Source organism: Osmerus mordax, chromosome 6 (assembly GCF_038355195.1).
Source record: "Osmerus mordax isolate fOsmMor3 chromosome 6, fOsmMor3.pri, whole genome shotgun sequence".
In the NCBI taxonomy this organism is placed as follows: Eukaryota; Metazoa; Chordata; class Actinopteri; order Osmeriformes; family Osmeridae; genus Osmerus; species Osmerus mordax.
This window is the reverse complement of record NC_090055.1, coordinates 3,814,724-3,839,053: the sequence shown is the minus strand read 5'-3', so window position 1 is coordinate 3,839,053 and position 24,330 is coordinate 3,814,724. Positions and strand designations below refer to the sequence as shown.

Sequence of the window (24,330 nt, the reverse complement as noted above, 5' to 3'; positions counted from 1 at the left end):
TGTTGCCCTTAACAGGGAGTGACAAGGGTTCCGAAATGTAATGCCTGGCAATGCAGAACGTTTAAATATGGAAGAGTGCTGAAGTTCCCCCCCCCCCCATACATGAACAGGATTTTTGCAGGATGATGTTCGATATGCATGCACCATTTAGACTGGGAAATGTACGCCACTAAATTAAATGTGCGTCTGCTGTCGTGAACATTACAGGTGACTGTTTAAAGTGGTGCATCGGTTTTCACACACACATATATTTCCAACCGGCAGATCTGTTCCTTACATGCTGCCCTGGGCAGTCACTCTGAGTGCAGGTTGATGTTCTTTATGGCCTGGTAGCTGTCAGTCTTTACTGCCCTGTAATATTCTCCCTGGCTGCTCATAATTTTGGTCGTATAAAAGCTTGATTAGGAACAGAATGCCGCAATGAAACGGAGCATATCTGTTATGTTGTCTTCATCTCTCACTGGTCTCAGTATCTTCGGGAATGGCCTACGTTGACAGTGACTAAGAGGCTTAACTAGACACAAGCTTGATGTTTTCCTCTTCATGGCGTCTGTCTCGATTTGTCAGCCAGATATTCCTTTGTACCCTACTGTGCATCACAAAACACAGAGACCTACCAATTTATGGGCTATTAACCAGTGTATAGCATCCAATGGGCAGACTCACAATTCATAAACTCAGTTCATAAGCAAAGTAATTGATTCTCTAGTGAAGGTCACCTCTGTTTTGTATTCCCGACACCTACTATTTGCCTGACACAATGCCATCAGACAGCTTCGAACGAAGATCTGAAAATAACCAGTCATAACTGCATTTCTCACTCTCCCAGAAACCCCATGTCAACCCGTGTGAGGACGTAGCTGGGCTTGCTTTATGGCGGCCAAGAATAAGGTATTAAGTTTAATAGCGCAAGGCTGAAATGCTGAAATCTTTTTCTATGTATTTTTCTTCCTGTGCTATTGCCTTGATGTTGGAGCCTCAGAGGGACGTAAGAATAAACAAACATTTTAAAAAGATTTGCTCCGGTATCTTACTCTGTCACTACGTGTTCAAGTCACAATGCCATCTCAGCGATGGCAAGATGAACTTCTTTAATTGCTCGTCATTCTTATTTGTTGCCAGTTGTCCATAACAAATCTAGTCTCAAGTCATAACCAATGCATACTTGATGACAATGTGTACAGATAGGAAACTTGTCCAATTAACTTGATCAAAAAGTATTTATTCTAAAGGAAAAAAAAGTAATTACCATCTGTTCTTACACTCTACTTTTTTTTTTTTCTCTGAGGTTTGGACACAAATCAAAGAGTTAAAACCATCTCGCCACACTTGCTCGCAGCATGGGCGTAGATAAGAGAGAGAGGATGGTGCTGGGCCTGGGTCTGCACAGAGACAGCAAAAGGCACTGGAGTGCAAAACAATTAATGTGAGAGAGAAACACATTTAATTATTTTTTATCTCTTCTCCAAAAGCGAAATTTTATCTCTATAAAAGTGTCAGACATCTTCTTTATGCATCGATGAGATCAGTTTGATGCAATGCCATTAAGCTCTGTGAAAATACAGAGGGGTTGTATTCGAGTCGGAGCTGTCTTAAAATATGCGGTGCTTTAAAGAAGAGTTCACGTCCCAATTTCTAGGAGATTCTGCGTGCGCTCTCCAGTCGCATGCAGTTTCACTGAACAATTCATCATTCATCAGTGTGCAGGTGAGCCATTCTGTGTGTGGACCACAACTGGTCATGACTTAACAATTATCCATGTTTGGAGGGCGTTGAAAAACACCACCTGTTTCACAGTTCCAATTCTTCTTTTTGTGATGGAAGTTGTTAGGGCCTGTGCTTGGCATCAGAAAGGCACTGATTATATATCCCTGCTAGACCTCACTGGGTCCTAATTACAGCCTGGTAGTCCTATCCAGCCTTAATGACTGTGTTTATCATTGTTGATAACTTGTGCGTCTGTCCAGAATAGGCTTAAAGGGGATGTTCATTGTCAGTGCGTCCATGATTGTTCCACAAAAATCCTGATACAACCTTCCAGTGACAAGCTTAAATATAGACAATAGAAAATGATGTGGAGATGGGGGGGGGGGGGGGTTCTGTTTATAACACATAAGAGATACAGATCTTCTAAAATTCCAAAGTATATTTACTCTTTTTAATGGATATCCCAAATCTCTATTCAGACTGAGTAGCAGGGGTTATCAGTCACTTAAAAATGATGTTTGTGAGCAAACATGAATGACGGTGTTTGCCTCCAGGATTTCAGGACTTTTTCAGTATTATATAAAGTATAATATAACCAGTCGCTGCTGATGAATACATCTGGGTAGATATAGAGAGAGTTGGAGCGAGAGAAAGAGGGAAAGAGAGTAGGAGAGAGAGAGAGAGTCAAGTGTCTTTCATGTGCAGGGTGATCTCAGGCTCGCCTACCAGGATGGTGGTGATGACTAGAGAGCGGTTGGCCAGCGAGTCTGTGATGTTCATCCCTTTCCGCTTGGGCACCTCTGTGATGTTGAGACCTCCGGACGCACTCCACTTCCCCACCTGCGGAAGATGAAAAGCATGTAGCTAAGTGTTCCATTCCCCCGTGGTGGCTCCTGACCTCTCGGGCTACCCACAAGCCATTGCTCCTGCATTAGCATCCATTGGGAGGGCCCCCCTGGCAGCATTAGCTGATTGGTTGGGAGACCTCACTGCCACAAGGTCAGATGGATAACAATATGAGAATATGGTCGGACCGGAAGGTTTTCTAAAGGAAGTGAGCATGAAGGGCAATTTTAGCAAATTAAATAAACACACAATGCGGAGCTATGTTGACATTTTAATGGATATGCCTTACAAACATTCTTGACTTGAGTGAACTTTGACTGACTTTGACTGACCTCTTTTGCGTTCTGCAGATTAGATTTGCTACGCATTTATATATACGCTAATAGTGTTTCCAATGGGAGCCCATGATTGGTAATTTCTCTTGGTTTGTCATTTGTTTATTACAATAAAACTCAAATCGGTTTGTAGATTAAAATGATGTTGTGTTCTTTAGCAACTTTCCCTTATCAAACGATTGTATCTGTATCAAACTAAAACCTGAATCTGTCACCTGTCACATTCACCATTGGCCTTGTTCTAAAAATACCAGTACCTTATGAATATCATATCTTATGAATGTTGAAATCAAAAGAGGAGCACAGCCTCTGTTCCTCTCCCACACTTCAACAGTCACAACTTTCACTCAAAACTGAAGCTGCACTCATGGCAGACACAAAAGGAAATTGATGCAGTTTTGTGAATGCAAGGAAACAAATGATGTATTCGATTATTAGTGCAACTTGTGAAGTGTCTTGGGTGTGGGTGTGCATGTGTGTCCACAGTAAGAAGGCACTGTAAAGAAAGAAATGACAGTGGCCTAAGAAAGCTCAATTTTGTGAACAATGGTGTTGATTTAGACTCCATATTAATCTCCACAAAGAAACCTCTCCTTTCTGGGGTTTAAAGTCATTAAAGAATCTGAGCTGTAAAAATAGCAAGTTAGATAAACATCCTTGGGTGATTATCATGTGGTTATTTTAGGTCTGGGATCTTTGCAGTTTTGTGCCCTTGGATTATAGCAAAACACAAATGGCTACAATTAATTTTGAAAAAAACACAGCATGGGGTTTCAACAAGGGAATGAAAGGCAGAATTATACTAGGAGAAGTTGTGCCGTGGAGTAATCTGGCTAAGATAAGACCAGAAATCTGAACAAATTGGGAGTTGAGAATAAGAGAAGCCTTCGGGCTAAAAGCTTCTCCCTATTGTAGAGAGACACTCTGGAACATTATCACAAGTAGTCTTGTGGCTGTCGGTAACAATTGACTTCTCCATCTTGAGCTCTCCACCAAACTTCCCTTATCCATTCTACTCTCCCTCTTTCTCTCCCTCCCTCCCTCCCTCCCTCCCTCCCTCCCTCCCTCCCTCCCTCCCTCCCTCCCTCCCTCCCTCCCTCCCTCCCTCCCTCCCTCCCTCCCTCCCTCCCTCTTTCTCTCCCTCCCTCCATCCCTCCCTCTTTCTCTCCCTCCCTCCCTCCCTCCCTCCCCATCTCTCTTTTACCTTCATAACTACCAAAGTGGTATTTAATATTCATAGGAGCCAGCAGTAAAAGAAGGATCCTTTCAAAGTCACACAAACCCACCACAACTGGCATTAATAACACCTGATAATATTCTCCTGCCAGATGCAGGGGATCATATGTACCATTACGAAAAGTGTTTTGATTCCATCTTGCGTGACACAGGCAAAGAGGCTTCCAGAAGAGGGGAGCATTGAAAAAAGAAGACGCATAAATGTCCTCCACTTTGCGCGCCCGACAATTCCTTCTAATTGCACTCTTTTCACTCAGTTCTTTAAACATGATTAGCCATCTGAGAAATTCAAGTTATTTACATTTAAAACTACAAGGGTGTGTGTTTGGCGTTTTGCTTTCTCTCTCTCGTTTCTTATTAATATTAATGTCAAGGGAATTTGACACTGAGGAAACCCCTTGTAATTCCGGTACAAGCTCAAACTTGTAGGCTAATATTCAATTAGACTGGATTAGTCTAAACCTCCCTATCTGTACGTGCTATAACGGTTAAAGCCGATTCCACGGATATAGGGAAAAGGAATCCTATGAATCCATTACAAACTGCTGAAAATGCAACATGGATGAGGAAGGCGGAGCTTGCAAGGCACCACAAACACATATGAATATGATTTTTTTTATTCCTCCATGACAAACACTAGAATAAGGGTTCAACCCATAGGCATTCCTGCTGTCCAATATGATCATTAAGTTCCACATTTGCAACTCAGCAACACCATTTCAGTTTGTATCTTTTGAAGTGAGACATGTTTTATACCTCATTAGCACCTAAGAGCATTGTGGGGCACCACCTCAAACTATCATTAGGAGAGACTGCAATTAACACCCTAATGTGAACCCTAATCCAATGTGCTTTATGATCCCGTCAATTAAACTTACGCTTCAACACTCTATTTGCTTCCTTATAAGGGGTTAAATGTGCTGTCAAATGTGCTTTGTGCATTATATGTTCCATGTTCCAAGAGCCCCCCCAAAAATTGAATATGAACTTGCTTGCAGCAGTATGAGGAGCATCAGCGTTGTTGTTGTGTGGGGGGAAACTGTACAGTATTATCATGCTGCCATGATAACCATGTTACCTACCGAGAAGCCAAAGGTTTGACTGAAACATAGACCTACATATTGTGTCTATATCCTTAGGCTTTTCTGTGTGTAAAATCATAACTTGTGAGTTACCTTTTCCAGACCTTCCTCTTTCAGACTAATTATGTCCAGGTCAAAGTCGGTGCGTAGGCCACTAGTCTTGTTGAATGATAACCGGCCGGTCAAACCTTCCCAGTGGGACTGCAACAGAACAAAAGTCAAGCCCCATTACACAATGTAATCTACGTGAATACATTCACACACGGCTACAGTATAACACAGACACACAGTAGGGTCCCAAAATCTGAGACCACTCAAGGGAGTCAGGTGGCTGAGCGGTTAGGGAATCGCGCTAGTAATCTGAAGGTTGCCAGTTCGATTCCTGGCCAAATGACGTTGTGTGCAAGGCACTTCACCCTACTTGCCTCGGGGGGAATGTCCCTGTACCTACTCTGGATAAGAGCGTCTGCTAAATGACTAAATGTGAATGTAAGTCAAGACACTTTGCATTTGTTTTGAATGTAATCATATTTTTTCAGAATATCATAATTTCAGAATATCTTAGTATTTGGTATGTCTCCTTTTTGCTTTGCTGACAGCGTGCAATCGAGCTGGCATAGACTCCATAAGTTTGTGCAAAACCTAATGAACCATGTCCTCCCAGCATCATACACTACGAACTGTTCCAAATCCGATCTTTTGGACAAAGGAGTTCAGTTTTGTGGAAGAGTGGTGCATGCCACAAATTTGCTTACATTTGATTGCTGACCTAAAACTAGTGTAACTTCTTTTAAAATGTTTCTGAATCCTTAAACTTCCTATTTCCAGGTTTACGTGAAAATATTAAGAGATATTCAATGTGGAAATCCCTGATTTCTCCCACAGTGGTCTCTCACTTTTGGACCATGTTAAGCATACACACACAGACATACTCATTGGCACTCGGACACATACTAACACACACACACAAAAAACACATACACAACAAACACTGACTTACAAACAAAACACACACTGGATGCATTTCCTCTTTAATTACATTTTACATCCCAACGCCTCCGACACATTTCCCCTCCAGACCACAGTGTTAATTAACGACCATCTCCTTTGCCTGATTCCCCATGAGGAGGAAAAAAAACACATTATTGTCCTCCGTTATGAACACCCCCCCCGCCTTCAACCACCACACACACACACACACACACACACACACACACACACACACACACACACACACACACACACACACACACACACACACACACACACACACACACACACACACACACACACACACCAGGGCCCTCCTACAGCTTTTTCAGCTCACAGAGAGATGTCTGTTACTGCTGGCACTGATGGAAACCATGCTCCCTTCACTGAAAGCCTCTTTTTTCTATTCTTCTTTTTCTTCTCTCCCCTTCTCTCTTTCTCTCTCTTTCTCTCCCCCTCTCTCTTTCTCTCTCTCTCCCTCTCTCTGATGTTTGGTACAGTGGGTGCTCGGTGCATGGCATCATGTTATACAGCCTCGATCACACTACTCTGAATCACCATCACACGCTCCTTTGTGAGATGAAATAAGAGCTGATTATATGTTTTGTACTTTCCAAACAGTCTTACTGTGTAGCAGACTGCACAAAAGGGGCGTACCAGTATCCTTTTTCAGAAAATGGGACTCAATGACTCACTGTTTGAGTTGCCATCTGTAAATAGGTTTCGAAAGCAGGGACTTATTCATGTTCAACAATGGTGTTTTAAGACGTATTTAGTGTAAGATTCTGATACAAAAGGAACTTCACCAAGATCCCAACTATTACAACTACTAGACTATTCCAATAGTCATACAATTCAATACCACAATCAAATTGTACTATTGACATATTACACTGTACTATTATACAATTGGTCTTTTCAATCAACTGCACTGAGATGAACTAGTCATTAAATCAACTAAAAACACGGTTTCCGATCACCTCTTTTATGAAACTCATGAACCTCCCACCGAAGCGCCAAGGTTTGTGACGATGGCACTGCAGGGAGTTGACCGTCATCTGAGGGGCGTGCTGGTAGGATACGGACACAATGTGGACCGCATCGTAGGTCAGAGCTGCATCTGTCTGGAATAAAGGGAGGAGATTATTTCAGTTGATGGCTGCAGTCTAGGAGGACATATTTTACACCAGATGTGGCTGAGGCGGTGCTTTAAGCGCTAAAAGGACCTGTTTTTTCCCCGAGATATATTTGTTGCTCCAAAAAGGTAGCACAACATTTGCCATCACTCCCTCTTGTGTTCAGTACCTTTTTAAATAAGGATATGAAGATTTGCAAGTTGAGTAGAAATAAATTAAAGTCAGCCTACCTTGAAGCGCATGTCACCTTAATACTTTTTACAGTGTTATGGGAGCAATTAAAATGGCATGTGGTGCATACGTTTTTCCCATAAAAACCTAACTATCTACTCTGCCATAATGAGACCTTGGAGAGGGTTGTGTGGAAGTGTTTGAACCCAGTCAGAAAAAATCATAGATAAACAAATCACAAAGACATATCACACTATAATTCAAGGAATCTCTGTGTATCTGTGGCTCGATTATCTCACAAACAGGTCATAGGAAGTTGAAATGTTGCAGATGTAGGCCAATGGCTCAGGCCCCAGGCTAGGATAAGCTGTTTTGTGTTTGCGACAAATGAAATATAAAGACAATACATACATTACATTTACATATAAATACATAAATGCAACCAATAAATATGTATGGGATAATGCCCTCTGAGGTGTCAATTATTGCAGGACAGTTCAGGCCTCCTCGTTGTTCATTATTTTCTGATAATGGACAGCTTGTCAGGCATTACATAAACGGGTTCAACACGTAGTTTTTGGCTAAAGGGCACTGCAACTGGCATTTGTTGAACCACAGCAACAAGACTCAGAAAGTAGCTACTGCACACAGAACAGAGTTCAAAAGAAACAAACTGGTACTGACTGCATTTTCTCAATGAACATTTTATTTCTCACCTTGAAATGGGCAACAACTCAAGGATAGGTTTCATGTTGTATGAGGAGGCCATAAAAAGGTAAAAGCTTGGGTTGGCTATCCATTACCACATAGCGCTAGCTACTTAGCAATAGTCTGGTTTTCAAGTTTCACAGTTAGTTACTGTAGCTACCCACATAACAGATTGTGTAGCCATTTGGCCAACTGAGAGGGTTTTTCAGCTAATAGTTATTTGATTAAAATAGCTTAATGTCAAAGAGAAATCACATGCTTTCTGTTTAACTAGAAGAACTAGCAACCAGTCAAAGTCTGAAATGTATACCATGGGCACTGCACTAAGTTATTTTAAATTCACCACAGGTACTTTAAAAGTATCCCTCATTAGTTTCACTCTTATTGGTTTAAAATGCAGAGGAATGCTTCATTGAAATATCGGGAAAGGAATTTGTGATGATTGGATTTGCTATATTTTGTGGGGATTATTCTAATACAATACCTCTGCTCTGATGAATACACTGAATAAATTAGATTAGAATTTAGTAGTGTGTGCACCCCTGAATCTAAGTGCATCTTATTTGGCAGCAGAACAAATATGAGGCTCAATACAATGATTAAGGTGATTATCACCATTACAAGACAGGCCAATTAGAAATACAAGAGGCTGTAGTAGTTTTAAAGATATAATCGTTTTTCTTCTACAATTACAACCCTATAAAAGTATATCCTCCTATCTTCATGCGCCACATTCATAAGCTCCACCTCTCCACCACCAACGAGGTGTAAATAGAAACATACCGTCATAATCCCCTCCAGCAGGCCTGAATCTGGCTTGAGCGGTATCTGCCTCTCCGTGGACCACTTCTCTACGATGGAGGCCACGTGAGGGTTGTCCACGTTGAGGATACGGAAGCCAGTCATGTTGACGCCACAGTAGCGGTACGGCTCCAGGTCGATGGCCATCAGGTCCTTAGAAGGGGATACAGACGGATGGGGGGTACCTCATTTAACCGGCTGGGATTGGGCCTTATTGTTCCGGTAAGAGAATCATCTGCAGCTTTTGTCCTCACATGAAAAGCTGGATGATGGAGCCGGTGGTAAAAAGAAGATGTATTAAGGCTACATAAAGGAGTGGATGGGATGATTCGGGGCTTTGAGCTGTGTGAGCACAAGGGGATAAGGTTTAGGTGTGTGCCTCACCATGGAACTGATACATTTACATTTACATTTACATTTAGTCATTTAGCAGACGCTCTTATCCAGAGCGACTTACAGTAAGTACAGGGACATTCCCCCGAGGCAAGTAGGGTGAAGTGCCTTGCCCAAGGACACAACATCAGTTGGCATGACCGGGAATCGAACTGGCAACCTTCGGATTACTAGCCCGCTTCCCTCACCGCTCAGCCACCTGACTCCCTGACCAAGACCAACCTGATACGGTTGGTCTTGGTCTCTATATGTGTTTTCCCTCCCCGCTATTAACATTCACAGATGTCATCCTGGTATTGGATGGGTAGTATAGACTGAAACAAGCCTCTTACGCTTGCAAACACTACAGTCAGTTAGATTGATGACCCAAAGTGGCATTATAGAACTCTCTCAACATGATGGCTTGCAGTACACTGTAGCTGTTGTTGTCAGATTAAATCCTAAAGCAGGGCTAATTTTAAATGTCTCATTAGTAAACTAACCCAACCCTGTTCATTCGCAGAACTAAAGGGGGAAAACCACTTAATCTGCTGGAGCAAATTAATAATACAGAATCTACAATCCCTCTGCAACCTATAAGCAAACACTGATTTAATCTGAGCAAGTGTAATTTCAATGGCAACCAACTCTGGCTCAAGTGTGAAGCAAAATTTTAACACGTATCTTGTTGAAACGGGCCGGAAGGGGCCTGGAAAAGACACTTAGGAGGAACATAATAGATATTTCATTAGCACCCTGTGGGGTTTGGAGGAGCGTGTAAGACATACGCGGAAGAACGGATGCCTGCAGATACAAAATTTCTCTTTCACCCTCAACCCCCCTCTCCGCCATTACGGAGTGCGTACTGCAGGTTTACACAGCACTCCATTTCCTTGATGGAAGACAAGAGGAGGTCTCTTCCATACTAAATGGGGTTTATGAAGTTCCCTGCCAACTTAAAACAGGTTGTAGTGTATAAACTCCAAATGTAGACAGTTTTTAAGATGCATTAGATATTAAAACCAGAGTTCTGTCACTATATCCAAGTAAAACGACATTAAATGAATGGCCCACCCATTCATGAGACTAAAATCATAACTAAGATAAACAGGTTTCAACATTCTATAAATACTGCACGTGTCCTGGCTTCTGAAATCCCCTTTGTTTCTACAGCCTAGCTTTAAACACATACATGGCAGATGGAGCCAGCTTAACATTAGCCTACTTATGTAATTAAAATGGAGACTCCAGCCCTAAAAATATGCAACTTCACACTGTTGTGTTATGAACAAAGAGGCAACACAGACGATAGAGTTCTCCAGCAAAGTTCTTGAAGATAACCTTGTAGGGTTGAAAGGCTTGCACCATGACAGACTCATTTCTGTGGACAATGCAGCTATTACCCCCTACTACTCCAATGTTGCCTCTTCACGCTCTAATAAGTTGGCATCTCGGTCACCCCCCCGAGATGATAAAAGATGAGCGTTATCGCAGAATGTCATCAACGGTGAATTCTGTTGCCAAACATGTCATGCATGTATTCATTAGATCAAGTCAATCGGGGCCGCCAGGTACAGTATAATCTTTTTAATAGTGTGTCCATCAAAATGACAGTATGATACAGTTTTATATGTATCCCACAGTCAGGTTCAGGGACAATATTCAACAGTTTTTGAAAAAAGTGATATATAGAACATCTCTCTGAAAGCCGATGATTTGAGACGTGTCTGAACATTATTAAGAGATGATGATAAAAAATATGTGGTAGATATGATGATATTCAGTATCATTAGTGTGTTAATGCTTGCTCAAAGACCTGCAGCTCCATGTGTTTTCAGCCTAATGCTTTTTGTCAACAAAGAAAGCTTGATGTCCTTCACCATGAAAGCTTTGGTTGTGGTACACAAACAGTGATGTGTGGCAGAACAATGGCATTTCCACGCTGTTGAGTGTGAAAGATGACACACGTCATGCCTGGCCCCGTACGTCATATCACATTATAACAACAGAGTGGCCAAGTCCATCATGCCAGGGACTAGTGTGTGTTGGTGTGTGTGTGTTTGTGAGAGAGAGCGAGAGAGAGCGAGAGAGAGCGAGAGAGAGCGAGAGAGAGAGAGAGAGACACTGACACTGAGTGAGACAGTTTGCATAAGGGAGAAAGCAGCAATGAAATATCTGTCTTGGCATTTCTGCCTCTCCTACACTGAAGTGACATTCACTATTGACTTCCAATCTGTTGCCTTTGTATTGCCTCCTCAAAGACTTCAGTTGACTTTAACAGAGAGGGAAGTGTTTGCAGCAGAATACTGAAGACTCCATTATGGTGCCAGTTTGTCAAACAGAATTGATATTATGGACCAGATCCAAACCCCATTGGCAATTAAACAGCATTCATCAAAAACCCGGGTGGAGAGCGGAGTGATGAGAACAAACGAGACTCAATTTGCATTAACAAGCAAGGGACATTACCAGAGTGGTGAAGATATAGTGGTAGTACTCTGTCATCATCCCCATGGTTTGGGCCTGCAAAAGAAAGAGAGAGGTAGATAGATAAAGGGAGGAAAGTGGGGAGAGAGGGATGGGTAGACAGGACAGAGATAATGGTCACTTTGTCACGTCGGGCTGATTTGCAATCAATAATACCATCAAAACAAACACAACAGAACAAAACTAAAAAGCAATCTGTGAATACATTACAAAAAAAAGTGTCATCCTGTATGTTGTAAAGTATATTCACCATTGATGCTCGCCATTCGGGTGATGTTTATGCTATGCCAGTTGCAAATTATGACCTCACAAGTGCATTTAAACATTTAAATCAGAAAGAAAAAGTTTCTCAAGCGGCAGAGGCTTTTTTTATGTAATACATTTTTACGGTTTTAAATAGCTTAACACATGACTTTATCCCAAGGGAGAAGGGGCCTTCAATCAATAGAGATCCGTAATCTTGTTGCTTTTATCTTTGCCGCCACCCCGCCCCCCCCCACCCCCTACACCGACACTTGTTTCACTCAATCTACATTCAAATGCTTGATTTTCCCATGGCAACAGCCTTGTTCTTTAATTGTACCATCTGTTGTGAAAAATACCCAAGGTTACTTAAATATGTTTCTGCGCTTTACAAAGGCAAAGTAATTTCTCCATCTGCCAATGGTAAAGAGGGTACATGACATTAAAACAACCTCTTCTATATTCTTTAGGAGAATCATTCTCTTAATGGCATCTTAATCTTTGTGGTTGTGCACAATGGCCTATATCTTTACATCATTTTTTATATTTGGATTTAGGGCCCCTAAATTTATTTTTTCTCCATCAACCTGATTTTGAAAACCTTCCATCTGCCCCCTGGTTCCACACTGATAGAGCCACTTAAAGAAACGAGACTAAATGCCACAGGGATGGAACCACTGCAAAAGAGGTCAGTGCTTTTAAGAGGCACCTGGGACATGGCTTCCAGACGGTTATAGACAGAAGGTCTGCTTGTCCTGCAGTGTTTTCCCATTTTTTCTCTTTTACCTGGAGGGTTCAGGTGAGACTGTCAGTGTGAAAAGAGAACCAGAACAGGCCCAGACTGATACCATTTAAAAAAATTAAAGATTCTCTGAGGCCTAGATCAAACAAACAGAAAGAAGGTTTGAATGTTTAAATGATATAGCCTACAATAAACTTAGTAAAATCTTAACATGTTTGTTTATAGGGTGCCGGGCACTTTGCAGCAAGTATTTGTCCCTGCCGTAAAACAGCTGTGTAAAGCTGCACTGCAAATACAGTTGGATTATTTCACCTGTTTGAGGATCTGGGCGGCCATTGCGTGGCTGCAGTCGAAAATTATGCGGAACTCCCTGCCTCTCTTCATCTCCTTAAGAAGGGGTCTGGTGTCAGTGGTGTCCAGAGGAAGCTGGCGAATCTTCAGCCTGATGTTGTACCTGGAGGGGGCCATTATCAGTTCCTGTAGTCTAATAAGACCTTTAGGAGACAAACAGCAGAAAAACTCTCAAAAGGACGGCATCAGACAGAAAGGTGTAAAACCAAATTCATTATTTCGCTTGCATTACATTGTAAAAGGTATATTAAATCATGCTACGCTAGTTAATTTTTTCTATCAAATGTACCTTTGCGGCTTAAAAGGACATTCATTCATATTTTGTAAAAGTTTTCTGGCTATGTGCTAGGACTCACCGGTGCTGTCGTCATATACAACAGTGGCTGTTTTCCATTTAAGGAACTGCACAAGGTCCAGAATGGCGTAGCTTAGAGAAGAATAATCCGGGTAGAGGTTGGCATAAAAGGTGTCCCTGTTGTCCATTGGGTGATGTTTCCAACGCACTTGAATGTGTGGCACTTCCAATGCGTTGCAGATGGACTGGACAGCATTTGAAGATGAGCTATGAGATGGTCCAAATATTGCCACTACACCTAACGACAGTTGGTCACAAGCTGGGATGAGGGAAGTAGAGAGTGAATTAATTTCATATTATCATGCAATTTTCATCAACATGTTTTATCAAAATAAAATATACAATCTTTTTAATATGATTTGATATCCCGTATAATTGTTTAAAGGGCCCTTTTCTCCACTTAAATATTAGCATTTGTTTGGCAATTTACTTATTTGTACTAAAGCCAAAGGTTACTTTACGACCACTTGTTGCCCTTGCTTCCTTTACAGCTCGGTCACTCACCTTTTCTTGATGCCTCAAAACTGTCATAGATATTAATCCTCTGTATGTCGTACGTTAGGGTTGTGTTTGGCAACAAAGTCCTGTTTCTGTTGATGTTATTGACTGCAAATTTAAAGGCAAGCTCCTCGGAACTGACAAATGGAACCGGTCCTTCAGTTTGTTCGAAAATCCCCCCTGCAAAAACAAAGTAGAAAGTTGCCTTAGCAATTACTCAAACTCTTTTCTTACTTGGTTTTCTGGCTATCCAACCACAGTGAAAATACATGTAGGGTTTTTTACTCTAAAAAATGTGAATTGTGTGTATTAGGTCTGGCATTACATTTGCTCTCCAAATACAGAGAGCCTCACTCCCACTTTTAGGAAAGGCTGTGAATACCAACATCGGCTTTGAAGTCTGGAGCAGTAATGGAACTGGGGAGAGTGAAAAAAGAAAACGGCTCCATCAAAACAAGAGCGTAAACTCTTTTCCACCCATTAGGGTAACCTTTTATTTTTCCTTAAAACAACACTGGTAGAAAAGTAAGGCTCAGAACTAGTAGGAGCTTTCAGGTATAGCATGAACTACTGAATTAAACCAATAAAAATCTTAAGATAAATAGAGTAATAGGTACAGTGGAGGACTACAACAGCCTAACAAGTAATATAAATACAGGTCATGGTCAAAAACTGGAGGTGGTGGAAGATAGAATTATTGAAATCTGGGGGGTGGGGGGGGGGTGAGTTGAAAAAAAAAATCATGACAGCTTGGAGAAGTATGGGAGAGCCAAGACACCAGTATACAGTAGGATCTCAAACTAAGCAAAAAAGAAGGAAGCTCCAATCGATACACCTCACAATCAATATTTCAGTGTTTGCTTGGAGATGGCATAGTAACAGAGTGCAGAGAGGTCAGGAGAAGCAGCACCTGGGTCCCGCTGATGCCTCTTAGCCAGAGCGTGTGAATGGTCAACGGCCTCACAGAGCTGTCTTACTGCAGGGTGAACAACCAGGAAGCCAAGCAAGCATTTCAGTATTTATGACTCAAGGCCCCTCGGATCGGGAGAGTATGCGATGCATAAAATGCCTGGTGCAAGACACTGCAGCATTAAATGAATCCTTCCGTTTCATGAGGAAAGCTCATTAGAGTACATTAAGTAATTGCTGGAGTATATATAGTAATTTGACTGTTAAGAGGATAAAATGTGCATTTCTCTAAAGCACTTTAACAAATTTAATAAACAGGGGGAACCTGTTCCTTGGGTGGAAAATCCCCAGGCTAATTTGCATCGCCATTTTCAGAAGCCTGCCATAAGCACAATGGCAAAGCTTAATGTGCTAGGAATCCTCAGACTTACATCAAATAATGAGGAATAAGCGATTAATTTTGTACACCACAAAATCCACAGTGTAATGGCGTATAACTATTGAACTAATTCACACTTAAAGAACCACTCATTGTTCTAAAAAAAGATGCTACTCATTACAAAAATATAAGGCAAATCAAGATTAACTTGACTTGGAAGTTTGGAATTTTCGTCTCGTGAATGTCGGTCAATAGACTAAACTGATTTTTTTTATTGCATAGTCTACTTCGCTACGGCCTTTAATTAATCTCTAGAGTAGTAGCCTCGTTCACAAATCAGCCAATAATTGCAGCAGACGGTTTTTATAATTTGGCTCTCTGTGAGCATTTGTGGATTCAGCTGTTGTTAAAAGCTACAATAGTTAACGCTAAACAGAATGAATTCACTGCCTGAGGGAGAATAGCAGAGACAATTTAATCTTAATATTAAAAAGGGGGGGCTTCCCACAATACCAACCGTCAGCAGTCACAGCTAGACCATATCCAGTCCAGGATGTGAGAGGGTTAGTGATTGGCTCAGAGGATACAAACCTGTGTTAGGTATGGGATGTGGTGAGACAGGGGGCACTGATATAAAATTGTATGGACTATTATTTTTCTCTCTCATACATGCAGGCATGCACACGTGAGGGAAAGTGTCTGTTTGCCCTTTACGCATTATTTCCATGTCCCCCTTCTGCAATGTATATAAACAGCTTCTGCTGATTGAGTATCTCAGCTCCTCTCCAGAAGATTCTGTTTCGTGTTATACTGTACTCTCAACCCTTGTTTTTTGGTGTATCAAGATCTCTGTGACGTGTGTTTTCATTCCACTTTGAGAGTAAGTTGATGTTAGTTAATTCTGTTAATAAGGTGTTATTTACCAGTTATTTATCATAAAACATCCCAAGTACGTGACCGTGAGAAACTGATCTAATTAGAAGACTGGAAAAGACAAGCTGAAAAAGCAAAGCAATCCATGCTATGCTGGTCCCTGTGAAAATCTGCCCTCTATTGTACCACACAGTATGCTTGTTCTCACACTAACCATAGCCAAGCAGACCAGTGCCAGATCCCTAACAATGAGACGATTTCATTTTACTCTTAGATACATGTGCGCTTACCCACTGCATTTTGGAGAGTACTCTTTTGTACTCGCTTTCTGGGAGTATTCCCAACATGTCTGTGAATAGCTTCCCCTCTCTCTGGATGTTGCGAAAGCACTCTGCCCCACAATGAGAGAAAAAAAGATGTCTGCAAACAAAAACCTGTACGAAGCGCTTGCTAAACACTTTGATCTTTTGGAAGAGAAACCAGTCTCAGGCTCGATATGTTCCTCATTACAGTAGTTGCAGTATTGTTAAGTACAACGTAAAGTACAACGTAATGCAAATGTTTGATGTGACTGCTGTAGAACACCTGATTAATTGAATAGAGTGCACTTGAGAAATATAGAAATGCTAAAACACCATCACATTCTTTTCAATTAAGGTGACTCTTTGAAATGGAAGGTGCTATCTTATTGTTGACTTTCCAATTAAGGCACATACAGTGCATTACTTTCTGCTTGACTTGCAAGAATTGAATAAAAGCATCCATTCATCATTCAAGCGCAAAACCCCTCAGTTTTATATGCCTTGATGATATATCCTGTACCTCTCTTAAAACCACTTACGGCATCTACTGTAGAAAAATACTGTAAATACAGAATTGGCCAACATCCTTACAGTGACATGCAAAATGACAACAATTGTATCTTGTACTTAATACAAATGCTGTTTTGGTGAATATAACCCCTTTCCACCAACATGAAACTAGTTCTGGTTCTGAGGTGTTAATGCTGGTTTCCAGTTGGTTCAACTTGCGAACCTTCTAAGGTCCAATCCGGCAATTAATCCGGTCTGATGGCAAACCCTACCCTACCACCTTAAATAACACATTTTCTGCAGGAAATCCTGAAGTTGGTTAGTCACTGTTACTGGAAGAGATAAATAGAGAGAAATGCATAGAAATACCAGCCTAGGCTGGTAGGCCTACTGAACTCACTTCTGTTTGAAATGTGGAATTTTCCCCACTATCGTATGCCCTTCAAATTCTGAAATCGAGCTGGACGTGACACAGACAATGCACTGTAACATTACTCAAACAAATGTGACGTAATTGGGCAAAGCTTTCACCAAGCCTAATATATTATCATATAAATTACATTTCGCCATATAATGTTTAGGTCCATAATGAGAATGGGTCTTTTGATTATGTTACGCACCCCTCGAACTCACCGTCTAATATCGCATATACATCTAGCTCCATCAAAGCTTCTAGCCATTCCTATTTATTTGATATGATTAGTAATACTCATGCAACCCTATAATGTTGTGATATCTCCCTCATCCAAGGACTGTCAGGTAACAACACATTTGTAAAATCTAATTTTATGCTCAAGTGGTTCTGCTTCTGCAATTTATCGCAGCTATCGCGCTCTCTTTCCCTCCACCTCTTTCCCCCTTTCTCCCTTCCTCTCCTCTCAGCTTAGCCTGGTGTTTTGATCTCATTATCATTCTCCAACATTCACACTGGATAATCTTTCAGGGTGGGAGTTTTGCGCTCTGTGTCACACAGGCATCCCTTGTTATAATCATGGGGCAAGGGGTGCACTAGTTAGCAGCTCACCTGAAAAATACCTGTGTCTTTGTTTCTTTTTATAAGGATGAGAAGTGCCTACTATTTTACTGCATGTAAATAGTTATGGCCTATTTACCTTTCTTGACAGCAGAGGCCAATAATGTTTGTGGGATGGTTCATGGTATATTGTGACAAGAACTCGAGGACTACCCAGGGGGAAAGGAATTGATTGTAGTATCTAAGAGGGTAAGTAAGTAAGTAAGTAAGACTTTATTTATATAGCACTTTTCATACGAGAATTGCAGCTCAAAGTGCTTTACATAAAATCAACAAAAACAATAATACAAGTGTTGATCTAAAACGTTTAACAAACCAAACTAGCCGCACTCTATCTGCGGTCTCTCGAATCCATCTTAGATCCGAGCTGCCACTTGCAGTTTCTAATGGGTGGGAGTGGGGAGACACAGTTGCCCTTTAAAAAAATCTGAAATCCCTGCCCAGAAACACGACATAATGTGCTGCACACCTCCGATGGACAATCCACTTACACAATGCAAAGGAGGAATAAAACTCCCCCATTTCAGATCCATTGTTAGTACAGATGTGCCAAAACTCACCTCCAGGCTTGCTCTGCCAAAGCCAATACAAGAGACAGAGACAATGAAAACTAAAGCCAGGTGGATAGAGGCCCAGATCTGTGCCAACCCTCCCCACCACCCCCCTCCATACAAACCCCCTCCTCCTCCTCCTCCTCCACCCACCCCTAGTCGGCCACCCTTCTTTGTCCGCATTCAGAGGTAGAGGTAGAACCAGACCTGCAACCCTGGCATCTTGTCACATCATGACACAAAGGTGGCTCGCAGCAGGGGAGAAACCCCTTGTTCACCAGCAGCAGCAGCTGGAGACTGTTGCTACTAAGAGGTGTAAATAATGGTCTCTGTCTCCAATGCCATTCTCCTAGTGTGGGACGACACAGGAGGGTGGCTGCTGAGCTACTCTTTATGCAGGCCGACCACATCTGTGGTTGCAGCGATAGGTCGTTTATTAGAATCTGAATCAGAAAGGGTTTTAATCGCCATGAAAGTTTGCAGAGACAAGGAATTTACTTTGTCAGGAAGGTGCATACATTAAACATGTAGGAATGTTAAAAACTTAAATATGTGGTCTAACTATACTAAAGGTACATAGTCCAGCAAATACTAAGGGGATTTAGAATTAAAATAAAATATACAATAAACTATAAAGTAGCCATAATTTACAACATAAAAATACAAAAAATACAAATAGTACAAAAGATACAAATTGTGTAATTATAGTGCAAATTGCACATATTCAGTTTGTCACCTTAACGCATGACGTCATTCAAACATCAAAATTCCTGAAGCCAAGAAGATTTTGCTAGGTAAGGATCAGAGCTTTGAGTATTTAGTATTTGGGCCTTGAAATTGAATCGATTAAAAACAATGGTAATTTCCACAAAAATTGTGTTTTGGTTATCCCTGTGTGCAATGTTTAATGACTGACCAGACTCAGGTTATTTGTGAGTTATAAACTAACTGTAACATTGAGGTGGAAAGTAATAGCCCTTTACTGCAGAACTGCCAAGACTATGGTTTTATGTGCATATTCTGTGCCATGGGTCAATCAGTTGCTCGGGGGCACAATTTTCATTATCGGTACTTGAAAAGGCCCTTTAATTCTGATGTCAGAAACCTGTTGTAGGTGGGTATTGACATATCCTGGGGGTAACCTCCCTGATGAAAATGGGCTCTAAAACAGATCAAAAAGTTTGATGACTACCTATGAGTCGCAATGACTTGGGTTTAGTGCAATTGACATTGATTTTCCAACTAAGGATGCAATTAATATCTGAGATTGTGTTTAGCCTGTGGATAGCACTTTAGTCTTCGTACTATGGATGGGGCTGCATTGTTTATGGTGGGCCAAATTATTACAAGACACATTAAGTTTAAAAGGGGGTTCTTACCCTCAGCACCATTATCCTCAGCCTTGGCCTTGATCTGAAAATAGTGTATTTTGCCAAAGGGTAATGAAAAGAAAGTAGAAGTAACTTTTTTAATGCTTTCTTGATCTTGAACTGCAAGATTGAAAAGCTCAAAACATTAAAGATCCTGTAAAGCAAATTCCATGATTTGCTTCTCAGTACATTATATACGTGTAAAATTAGTTCCTGAAAGCGTGTGCAAAGCGCGAAAACTTTGTCGCACTGATGTGGAGTTAGACCGTAGAACAGTTTCTCTTCCGTTTTCAGCTCAGGTTTTGTATAGGCGGAGCCAAAACCAACCGATCTACGTCACAGCGACCGATCTACGTCAGATCACAGACGGTTGCATTCTGTTACTCAGCTAGCACGATGCAAAGACAAAGTAATTAACACATAAAACACTAAAAGACTGCAGGTATGGCTGTTCTGATACTGGAATTGATTAAGCTAGTGTTGCTGTTGTTGCTAAATTCAATAGATTCGAGGGGGCGGAGCTTCAGCTCCTTCAGGCGACACGCCCCCCCAGTCTCAAGCAGCGAAGACTGCTGATTTTCTCACGATTTCCAAGCCTAATTTAACATACTTGTCGTTTGTTTCTCATTTGAATTTGGATGGGTAGTAAACAACACATTATTCTGTGGTGTGATGAACTTAAAACTCATTTTCAATTCCACTTTGCAGGATCTTTAAGAGTTTGCTATAAAGACATTAAAACATGTTACCTGGAGATGGTAAGAAAATAGCAACTATTGCTGGCAACAGTTTGTGGACAATAGTTGACAGAGGTTCAGTAAGACTAGGTAACCTTCTTTTTCAAGGTGCTTGCGGACAAGGCTAAATATAAAAACTGGCCCAGTTATTACTGGACCTACCGCACACAGGCAATGGTAATGTAGACAAATGAGGGGGAGGTGCAGGGCAGACCGCTTGGGACACCAGTGGCTTGAGAGGGATAGGAAGCGCTCAAACAAAAATTACCTTGGTCTGTGTCTGACAGATTTCACTATCAAGACCAATCACCAATGCCATTGCACCCCCCCCCCCCCCACACACACACACACACATCCCCTCCCCCCAGTTCTTCATCATTTTGTGTATTGATAACTATGAAAGAAAGAATATTAGTACCAACACCATGGGTCTATAGAAGACTAAATTTCAGACTCACAAAGTGTAGCAAACCTACCCACCTTTATCATACACGTAGCAAAAGGGGATGAAGCAATAAACGAATGGTAAACATGGCTATAAACAACTTGTAAGCTAAATAAATGTATTGGTGTTTACATGGGATTGATAGCTTGACCTGGCACAGCACTGTCTATGGAAATCAAGCAATGCTGTGTTGAGTCCTGCATAAGAGGCAATTATTCAAGAGGTGTAACAACATGCACAGAGCTTAAATTGTAGTTCTTTTTCAAACACTGCTTGACTATTGTAAGTTTGTAATAAAATCCTGCTGTTTTATCACAGCACACAACCATTATTCGTGAGCACTCACCAACGTCTTTTCAAAGCCGATTAGTGTAGAGAATGGGACGAGCTGGAGCTCATCGTCGAGAGGGCGGGATATTCACATTTCAGGACCATGCACATCGAATTTAATTTGACTACTATGAACACTACTGCATCTTTGTGGTTTCCCACACGAGCAGTTAATGGCTTCGTTAGCGTCCTTGGGGACTATCCTCATTAACTGATATGGTCAACTCTGACAGGTGCATCCAGTCTCGTCACTGATCTTTGTTCGTGACGCCAAAGTCCATCATGCCGCGCTAAGCTCAGTGAAATCACAATCAAAGAAGCAAGTCGAAGGGACACAAAGCGAAACGGTAGTTCGAAAGACACCCTGTTCAATGGCACACGGGAATACTACTAATGAGATTAGTGTCCTTGACAGAAATATATGGTCCAATATTAAATGTCTATATTTTTTCTCTTTTGCCTTCCTGAATATATTGGACTCAGACCAAGAACTCCATTAGGCCACTTTAAACAAATCCATTAAGCACGTGTTTCATTACACAATCGCTGATAAAGATCCAAGTCAAATGCCTTTTGTAAAATCATTCAGGTTTTTATTTGTTTCCCCATATCAAATGCATCCAAGCATGTCACATTGTCAATTAATAGGCTACTGTAGTCTGCCATTGAAGCAACAACAAATACTGCAGTAATAAATATTACATTATTTGATAAAAATCCCTCAAAGAAGCATGTTCTGCAATGTTATGTTGGTGGTATACAATTCCATGAAAATATGCTTTTTAGGTGTAATGGGTCCACATTGGTGTAGCACCACCACTAGATTCGGCCTACACTAAGTGACAACAATTTCTGACTGCTACTGCGTCAGTTGAATAACCGTTTGCTATGTAATGTTAGGGTTAGTGCATCAGCTAGTTTAGATGTTACTCAATGTTACTCAAGAAAATAAAAATGTCTCCATGCAAAGATTTTAGGGTTGAGGCCATTATGTCCACTACTATTACCACTTGTTTCTTTTCAGTTCGCTCAACCTTTCCTCCGCGTGCTGGTCACGCTCATTGCATAGCATAAATTGTTCTCTCTGATCCCTAACATGGACACGAAATCCTCTGACAGCTCTACGTGGAGCCCTGACGTCTGACACAACAGAAAATCTTTGTTGTTCAAATAACAAAATGGATGAGAGCATCTTGCAGATCTCACTCACGTCATCCAATGTGAGGTTTATGAGCAGAGGGTGCTACTGTATAGAACTGCATGAAAACCATACACCCAAGATTAAACAAGCTCCGTCCCAAAGCATGGGATCATAATAGATACCCAGACAAACCAAATGCCTTATGAATGTAAAATATAGCATCTAATAGAAGAAGCAGGCATTGGTATATTTTTGGAACTTCCATATGCAAATGTGCAAAAATTGTTCTTAAAAGAAAGTTAGTTTTCTAACATCCAGTGGGTCTCAACATACATATGTTAACCCACAAAGGGTATTCTATGTACTCCTCGCCTGTGACATCAACCCGAGAAAGGCGTAAAACACAACTGATCTGTCTCCATGCTGTACACACTGCCCTCACCTCCTTGTGCAGTCAAGTCCCTAATGCTTTTATTGGCCAAGGCTATAATGGGATGTTGGTAAAGAAAAGAAAATCCCTCTGCTTGTAAGAGGGTTTTGGCTATTTAGCATTTGTGGGAATACTCTGCAGTGGCATTATGGTAGCAGATTATTTGTTTAGAATGAGAGGCTATTCAATACTAAAGGTCTAGGGGGAGAGGGTGAAATGTGTTCCTCATGCAAAACAAAAGGCAGAGTGTGGCGTTTGAAAAATCTGGTCAGGGAGAGGAGCAACCTCTGTGCTGAATTGAATAATATAACAACAAACCCCAAACTCTACAGCTTCAAAGCTGACAAGTTCATTACCAACCCGCAGCTGCCTTGCGTGTGGGGACCTTCTCATTTTTCTAAAGGTTTACTATGAAGGTTCCTGCAATAACTGCATACTCTGCAACTGTGGTCACCAACAAAAAGCCTGTCGGTGTATTTCAGATGATATTTTTTGTGAGTTGTGAGTAGTGCTGTAACCCTCGTACTAAAGATGTACTGTATGTAACATAACAAACATTGCGCATAAAACCAACATTGTTTTTGGCCAATGATGTTGTTAAATTGAGCGCTCAGTTGCCGAAACATAGATTTGGGCAAATGGACTTGAGTGAGTCAAACTCGATTTAACAATTTTTATGTCAACGATAAGCTTTAATGTTGTATGGGGATGCCTGTATGGCCCCACGCACCCTGTGGAGCTGCAGAGGTGTGGGCACTGGGGGCTTCCCTGGGCTGGCCCCTGACCAATCGCGGCGAGGCGTGCTCGGGTGTCGTGGGAGGTCGCTGTGACTGAGGGTTCTTAACTGTTTTCCCTGATGATTGTAACACAGGGGAGTCAGGTGGCTGAGCGGTGAGGGAATCGGGCTAGTAATCCGAAGGTTGCCAGTTCGATTCCCGGTCATGCCAACTGACGTTGTGTCCTTGGGCAAGGCACTTCACCCTACTTGCCTCGGGGGAATGTCTCTGTACTTACTGTAAGTCACTCTGGATAAGCGCGTCTGCTAAATGACTAAATGTAAATGTAACACAGCTAAAAGAAAGGCGTGTGCCAGGAAGACAACCTTTAAATCCGCGTAGCCAATCTCGAGGGTGCTTGTGGGATCAAGAGACCAAGGCGAGCACGACTCAAGGTTTACAGCGAGAGCTAGGAAAAGGAGAGAGAGAGTGTGAAGAGAGTCGCGTGCGGAGAAACAGCTGTGATGTACTCACCTCCTTGAAG

The 24,330-nt window shown here is 41.5% G+C and overlaps 1 protein-coding gene across 1 annotated transcript in view; it reads right to left on the bottom strand.

Annotated features, from left to right (window-relative positions):
* Positions 1 to 24,330, bottom strand: part of grik3 (glutamate ionotropic receptor kainate type subunit 3) — a 61,869-nt gene that overhangs the window by 15,075 nt on the left and 22,464 nt on the right. The window contains exons 2-9 of the mRNA XM_067237157.1: positions 14,067 to 14,240; positions 13,564 to 13,821; positions 13,169 to 13,350; positions 11,854 to 11,907; positions 8,995 to 9,165; positions 7,177 to 7,320; positions 5,300 to 5,407; positions 2,434 to 2,547 (exon numbers count right to left, since the gene is read on the bottom strand). Coding sequence (XP_067093258.1) covers positions 2,434 to 2,547; positions 5,300 to 5,407; positions 7,177 to 7,320; positions 8,995 to 9,165; positions 11,854 to 11,907; positions 13,169 to 13,350; positions 13,564 to 13,821; positions 14,067 to 14,240 — 1,205 coding nt within the window. The remainder of the gene's footprint in view (positions 1 to 2,433; positions 2,548 to 5,299; positions 5,408 to 7,176; positions 7,321 to 8,994; positions 9,166 to 11,853; positions 11,908 to 13,168; positions 13,351 to 13,563; positions 13,822 to 14,066; positions 14,241 to 24,330) is intronic.